General features: G+C 41.8%; 1 protein-coding gene across 2 annotated transcripts in view; it reads left to right on the top strand.

Annotated features, from left to right (window-relative positions):
* Window positions 1-338: 338 nt before the first annotated feature.
* tecpr2 (tectonin beta-propeller repeat containing 2) overlaps window positions 339-8196 on the top strand; it is a 33586-nt gene continuing 25728 nt past the window's right edge. For both annotated transcript variants that reach the window (XM_078289524.1, XM_078289523.1), the window contains exons 1-8: window positions 339-436; window positions 1336-1451; window positions 2246-2386; window positions 2493-2621; window positions 3332-3463; window positions 3667-3824; window positions 7452-7605; window positions 7744-7896. In XM_078289524.1, coding sequence (XP_078145650.1) covers window positions 1371-1451; window positions 2246-2386; window positions 2493-2621; window positions 3332-3463; window positions 3667-3824; window positions 7452-7605; window positions 7744-7896 — 948 coding nt within the window. In that variant the 5' untranslated portion in view covers window positions 339-436; window positions 1336-1370. The remainder of the gene's footprint in view (window positions 437-1335; window positions 1452-2245; window positions 2387-2492; window positions 2622-3331; window positions 3464-3666; window positions 3825-7451; window positions 7606-7743; window positions 7897-8196) is intronic.

The raw sequence follows: 8196 nt of genomic DNA, 5'->3' as shown, positions 1-8196 counted from the left end.
TTTAATAACCAACAGGTGGAAATGAAAAGATGATTTTATTACACTAGTGTATGTCATGTTAAGTGTGTGTGTGTGTGGGGGGGGGGGGTCTCCGGTTTTTGCCCACAACCAGCAGCATTTCCGCTTCCTGTCATTCATTTATACTCTGGCCACAGAAGATTATTAATAAAAAATAATAATGTCAATGTGGATTGTATAATGTCTTTTTGACTCACTGTTGTTTATTATTTCAGTTATATCCAAACCCCATATGTCGATATACAATAAAAGTAAAAACATAACAGGAAGAAGATATGTTTAGTCATCAGACGCCAGCAGGTGGCGCAGTTTGTTGACATCACAGCATCATGAAACCTGTCAAACAGGGCGATGTCGCTCTCAGCTCTAAACTCTTTAACATCTTTAAAATCTGAGCAGGATCCTGCAGACAGTGTGTGTAAGTGTTTTACATGCTTGTTCTGCTGCTAATGCTAATGCTAGCTTGCGTCGCTAACACTGAATACAGTTCTGTATATCGTTACAGATGATGCTAGCCTCGGTTGCTTGCTAAACAAGCTAGTTAGCAATCGGATGTTCATGTTATTGACCTTTTTCTGTCTTGTGTTTTGACTAAAGTGTTTGGTGTTTGAAGTTTTCAGCTGTCAGCTTTCAGGCCTGCGTTATCCCCGATACGAGAACGTCACGCCAAACTCCGTTCAAAAGTCTATTTATAATTGAATGCAGCCTTGCGTATCGAAAAACATACTTACCTCTTAATGATAGAAGGTCTTTTGCAAATCACTAGGTTCTTCTATTAAATTCGGCATTCGTGTGATCTACGAAACAGCACCTTTTTTCAATTAAATCTCAACTTTTACATTTGGTTCACCCTGTGCGCTGCCGCCCTCTACGGCGATGTTTTGGTGCGAGAAGGTTGTTGGAGTAGCGGCGTACCAGTTATAAAAAAGAATGTTTTATTGAAATAAAGGCTTCTTGGTGTATTAGATGTATGCCGAGTTTTCAAGTGTGTCCTAACGATTCGTAAAATATCTTAAGTCATGTTTTACGAGGTATGTATGTTTGCCGATACGCAAGGAAACATTAAACTGCCGCATTTATGAATAGAGTTTGGCGTGTCGTTTTCTCCAGTTGACCAGAGAACGCAAGGTGTCGGGCTAGGCCTGCGGTTCAGTATTGCTGTCACAGAGCAGGAAAACACACACGGCTGTACTTTACATTTCTCTCTCCTTACATCACTTACAGAAAAATACTGTGTTGGTGGATGTTAATCCATGGAAGAGAGTTTCATCACATTATTTTTCTGTGTTTATATAAAGGTTTTTAACTGTCTTACAGAACCAGTTTAGCCCAGTCCATCCTCCAGCAGAACCATGGCGACCCATCCCGCCCCGCAGTCGGTTCTGAGGGAGTTCTGCCCGCTCTATTACCTGCTCAACGCCATTCCAGCCAAGGTACTGTCCCATTCTGACAGGTTGAACTCCCAGCTGAGGTGCTGATTTGATGATGATGATGATGATGATGAAGGTAGTGTTGCAGGTGCAAAAGAGTCTCCGCTCACTCCTGATAATAATAATAATAATCATGATCATGATGATGATGATGCTGATGGTGCTGGTTGGATATATTGTTATGATGAAGGTGATGAAGATGAAGGTGATGATGAAGGTCTTGTTGCAGGTGCAGAAGGGTTTCTGCTTGCTCCTGGTAATAATAATAATGATGATGATGATGCTGAAGGTGTTGGCTGGATATAGTGTTGATGAAGGTGATGATGATGATGAAGGCTCTGGTTACAGGTGCGGAAGGGTTTCCGCTCCTGGTAATAATAATAATAATGATGATGAAGGTGGTGATGATGATGATGCCGAAGGTGCTGGTTGGATATATTGTTATGATGAAGGTGATGATGATGAAGATGATCAAGGCAATGAAAGTCTTGTTATAGGTGCAGAAGGGTTTCTGCTCGCTCCTGGTAGTAATAATAATAATGATGATGACGATGCTGAACGTGTTGGTTGGATATATTGTTAAGGTGGTGATGATGATGATGATGCTGAAGGTGATGATAATGATGATGATGATGAAGGTGATGATAATGATGAAGCTGCAGATGATGATGAAGGTGTTGTTGCAGGTGCAGAAGGGTTTCTGCTCGCTCCTGGTGATAATAATAATAATGATGCTGAAGGTGATGATGATGATGAGGATGATGAAGATGCAGGTGATGATGAAGGTGTTGTTGCAGGTGCAGAAGGGTTTCCGCTCACTCCTGGTCTACCTGACAGCTCTGGACAGCAGCAGTGAGTACCTGGCGGTCGGCAGCAGCATCGGCATGTTGTACCTGTACTGCCGCCGCCTCAGCCAGATGAACAAGTACAACCTGGAGGTCAGCTTCTTCTTCTGTGGTGGAACCAACACAAACATAAAAACATCAAACTGAGGAGCTGAAGTCACCTGACTGAAGGTGTGTGTGTGTGTGTGTGTGTGTGCAGGGAAAGTGTGATGCGATCACGGCGGTGAAGCTGCTCAGTTGTTTTGACGACCTGGTTGCCGTGGGAACGGCGTCGGGCAGGGTGGCGCTCTTCCAGCTGGTCTCTCCACTTCCTGGTCGCAACAAACAGGTAAGAACAGCAGATTGACAGTATGATGTCACAGTATGATGTCACAGTATGATGTCACTGTGTGTGTTTCATGGTCGAGCCTCCAGCTGACCTTCTGACTGACATTTCTAGTCTTCTACAAAATGTTTCCTGTTTAATTGCACTTGATTGCACTTCCATATCCCATCTCATATCAGAAGTCATGTTATCATTATTATTTTTATTACTATGGTTATTATTCATTATCTTGTTTGGTTCATCTTATGTCTATGTGCTATCTCCTTTCTACCACTGAGTAACATTGTTCTTCTTGTGTTGTATATTTCCTAAATTCTTTTTATTTTTATGCTATATATATATATATATATATATATATATGTATATATATATATATATAAATAATAATAGGGTCCTGATATGAAAAAGAACAGAGAACTGCAAGTCATGTGATGTTTTAACCCTGTCCAGTCCGCCTATACAAAAGTCAGACACACACACACACACACACACACACACACACACACACACACACACACACACACACACACTAATGCAACACAGAGACAGTCTTTCACTTCAACAGAAGATCTAACAGTTTCTAATAAAGTATCATGAAGAAAATACAACTGTAACACTGCTGTCTCTCTCTGTCTCTTTCTGTCTCTCTCTCTGTCTCTCTCTCTCTCTGTCTCTTTCTGTCTCTCTCTCTCTCTCTCTCTCTCTCTCTGTAGTTGAGGCGTTTTGATGTAGTGGGTCTTCATAAAGGAATGGTCACCTCTCTGGCTTGGAGTCCCAACGGTATGAAGCTGTATTCTGGAGACGATAAAGGCAGAGTTGTTTTCTCCGCTCTGGACCTGGACCAGGTAACTGAACAACGCAACAACAACACTTGAATACATCAGCACAACTCAACAAGACAGTAACACAACGCAACACAACAACACTAACATAACAAGGCAACACACACCAATACATCAGACAACACAAAGCAACACTATGCAATGCAGTGCAGTGCAGCGTAATTCTGACTGTGTGTGTGTGTGTGTGTGTGTGTGTGTGTGTCCAGGGAGTGTGTAAACCCGTGCTGCTGCTGGAGGAGCCGTCTGGTGTCGTCCAGCTGGAGTACAGCCACAGAATCCTGCTGGTCTCCACACAGCAGAGATCTCTTCTGTTCTGCACACAGGAACAGAAACTACTGCAGCTGGGAACCAAGCCCAGGAAGAGGTACACATACAACATACTACATACAACATACTACATAACGTACATCATACAACATAGCATACAGTTAGTCTAGGCCCTAGACTAACTGTATGTTATGTTGTATGTTCTGAGAACATACAACATAACATAGAGTATAACGGAACATACAACATAACATACATCATACAACATAACATACAACATATGACATACAACATATAACATACAACATATAACATGCTACATAACTTAAGACCAAAGGAGACAGAGCTTTTGCGGTGAGGGCCATACATCATATAACATAACATACAACAACATGCAACATACGATACATCATACAACATAACATACAACATACTACATAACATACATAACTTAAGACCAAAGGAGACAGAGCTTTTGTGGTGACTGTTAGAAGGGCCGAGTCTGTCACTGCTTTTACATCACAGTTGAAAACATACTTTTTTAAACTTGCTTTTTCCTAATTGTTTTATTCTCCTTTTCTGTTGGCTTTTATTATTTGAATGTATTTTATTTCTTGTATTTATTTTATGTCATTGTTATGTCATCTTCTGGTGTTCAGCACTTTGTAACTTTGTTAAGAAAAGTGCCATATAAATAAAATTATTATTATTATTGTTATTATAATAATAATAATAATTATTAATTATTATACAACATAACATACATCATACTACATAACATGCATCATACTACGTAACATACATCATACTACAAAACATACATCACACTACATAACATACATCATACAACATACCATACTACATAATATACATCATAACATACAATGTAACATACAACATAACATACAACATACTACATACATCATAACATACAACATACCATACAACACAATATACAACATAACATATTACATAACACACAAACATACGACACACAACATACAACGTAACATACAACAACATACTACATAATATACAACACACAACATATAACATACAACATAACATACAACGTACAACATATAAGACACAACATACAACATATGGGAATGGAACTCTAGTTGTGTTGAATGAGACTCTAGTAAGCTAATAGTTGCTAGCTGCTGTCGCCCATCAGCACCAGTCTGTTTCCTGTCCCCAGTTTGTCTGGTCAGGTGACCTGAACTGGTCAGGTGACCTGAACTGGTGATAAATGATAAGAGAAGAGAAGATAAGATAAGATAAGATAAGATGGCATTTTATTGATCCTCTTGGGGAAATTCAGGTGCCACAGCAGCAATTGGTGGACAGTGACAAGGAAGTATGTGTCAAGTACAAGGTAGTAAAAGAAAATAGGTACTAAAAGAATGATGAAGCCACCTGAGACTGTTTTACATCGTTTGACTCCCTGAACCTCCAGATCATTTTATATCCGGAGACACTGACTCTGTTCTCACTGTCCCCATGTGGATCAGTATGGAGTCTTCTGCAGTGATCTCAGTGTTTTACTGCATGTGTCCAAAAGAACTGCACTGTCAAAAAGACTGTTGTCATCTGTCACAAGCGATCACTAAAACACTTCAGTGAGCGAGCCTTTCTGCATGACTTCGCCTCTGTAAAGTCTAGAATTAGCCTGATCCCTTCTGTTGAAGATGACTGGAACCTGTTCCATAATTACTTTGGCACAGTTATAAACAAACATGACCACGACTTGGCTGTGTTACTCCATCAGAAACATGTTTCTCACAGAGCCAGTGAGAAACAAATGTACTCAGGCTCTTAGAAAAGCCAAGTTGCATCTTTCCCTCTGTAGATCTGCAGCTCTGGAAACCTTTTGGGAGACTCATGGAGAAAGGCCCTCTTCTCCCCAGATGCGTACATCCCTTAATGTTAATGGCAGGATTGAATCACATAAGGCGCGCATGGCAGAACTTTTCAGTCATCATTTCATCCAATCAAGATTTCAAGTTTTTTATTTGACTCATCCCCCTGCCTCAGCCTCCGAGACCCTCAGTAACTTCACTCTGCATTCAGTCATAGAGGAATTCGACCCCAAAAAAACATCTGGGACTGACTGCACCGTCTCTATTTTAAGATTGCAGCCCCCATAATAGCTGTCACTTCATCACATTTCTTCAATCTGTCCTTCCTTACTTCAGAGATCCCACTGCATGGAAAGCAGCTACTGCCCTTCCTTTATATAAGGAAGATGATCATGTGATCAGGCTGATCCTTACTGTTGAAGGCCAATTTCTATGTTTCTGTGTTTCTATGTCACCATGCATTCCTAAGGTGATGGAGGAACCTGTGAATAGACAGCTGGCTGATTATATTGATGTCTACAGTGTTCTCTCTGGGTTTCAATCTGGTTTCCACTCCGGTTATTGCTGTATCTCAGTGGTTAGCACTGTTGCCTCACAGCAAGAAGGTCCTGGGTTCGAACCCCGGTCCGTCCCAGGTCCTTTCTGTGTGGAGTTTGCATGTTCTCCCCGTGTTTGTGTGGGTTTCCGCCGGGTGCTCCGGTTTCCTCCCACCATCAAGGACATGTATGTTAGGGTTAATACTCCTGTCAGGGCCCCTGACCAAGGCACTGGCAAAAGAACTGGAGTTGCGCTGTACTGCAGCTGCCCACTGCTCCTAGTGTGTGTATAGGATGGGTCAAATGCAGAGGACAAATTTCCCCACGGGGATAATAAAAGTATACAAATAAGTACAAATACAATTTTTGTAGACAGCCATTTCTGTCATAAACCACTCTGGTTCACACTGGTTCTCCATTGATCTCTCTGGTAGAAGAAGAGTGTTAAAGTTGAGCATCTAGTGTCTCAGCCCTCGTCTGTCACTAAGAGGAACCACAAGGCTCCATCCTCGGACCCACACTATTCTGTCTACATCAATAATATTGTATGTATGGTCGGTGACTCATTTATTAACCTTTATGCAGATGACACAATCTTGTACTTGGTTGGACCCTACTACACTCCCTTCAGAGCAGTTTATCACATTGTAGGCGGAGGGGATCTGTGATACTCCGGCACCATCACACCCACTAATGCTTCAGTTCTGGAGACGTCGTTCCATACTGATACCTTTGGTTAGACATTACGTCTCCTTCTCCCAACACATAATAAATAAAGTAAAGCCTTCAGGCCCAAAAGTCAAAGCAAGACTTGTGGGCCTACATGTTCTGTAACCATTCCACACTCACTCTCTCTGTCAAGCTTACCCAAAGCATGACCCAAACGACCACGTTATTATTATTATTATTGGTTATGCTGATGGTATTTATAGGTTTGCAGGCGAGGGTGCTTTTGACTTGATGTTTTGTACCACTCGGCTATGAGCTTTATCACCAATGCTTCACCAGTGCATTGTGATCTGTATGCATCAGTTAACTGGCCCTCTGTATACACTCACTCACTCTATTTGGAAAACTCCTTGGTCTGGACCACCCCCCTCCTCCCATATGTGTTTGTTGTTAAATAAAATTAATATGACTGTAGTTGTGTTGAATATGACTGTATTTGTGCTGAATGGGACTGTAGTTGTGTGTTGTTGCAGTAGCAGTTCAGGGAATATTTCCTCCCTGCTCTCTGTAAGCAGAGCAACCTGCAGATGTTCACTGTAAATGTGACTGTAGTTGTGTCTGTGGTTGTAAGTTTGACTGTAGTTCTCTGTGTTTCAGCAGCGGCAGGTTCGGCGCCTGTTTTCTCCCTGCTCTCTGTAAGCAGAGCGACCTGCAGGTCTTCGCTGCTCGACCAGGACTCCGACTCTGGAGGTCCGACGTCAGAGGATTAGTGGAGGACACACGACTGCTGAAACCGCTGTTCAACACACAGGTACACTGCAGTCCTGCTACTACTACATACAGTTAGTACTACTAATACTACTACTGCTACTAGTAATTTCATTTCTGTCTGTGTCTCACACTGTCTGTCTGTCTGTCTCTCTCTCACACTGTCTGTCTGTGTCTCCAGGTTCCTCAGTTTGAGTTGTTTCCTCGTCCTGGTCCAATAGGAGCTTACCGTCCAGCAGACAGACAGCTGGGTCTTCTCTGCTGTTTCCTCAGAGAGGGTTGGCTGCTCAGCTGGAACGAATACAGCGTCTATGTCCTAGACTGTATTAACGAGGTACAGCATAATGTCCTAGACTGTATTAACGAGGTACAGCATAATGTCCTAGACTGTATTAACGAGGTACAGCATAATGTCCTAGATTGTATTAATGAGGTACAGCTTCTACATCCTAGACTGTATTAACGAAGCACAGCGTCTATGTCCTAGACTGTATTAATGAGGTACAGCATAATGTCCTAGACTGTATGAATGATCATAAATATGTAGCCTAATGATTATAACGTTGCGCAGTCTGTATTGACATATACAGGTCAGGCAGGCAGCAGTTAGTAATGCTTCCTGCGACGACCTCTA

This window comes from Centroberyx gerrardi, chromosome 17 (assembly GCF_048128805.1).
Source record: "Centroberyx gerrardi isolate f3 chromosome 17, fCenGer3.hap1.cur.20231027, whole genome shotgun sequence".
Taxonomy (NCBI): domain Eukaryota; kingdom Metazoa; phylum Chordata; class Actinopteri; order Beryciformes; family Berycidae; genus Centroberyx; species Centroberyx gerrardi.
The sequence above is the reverse complement of the archived record's forward strand: the minus strand, read 5'-3'. Positions and strand labels throughout refer to the sequence as shown.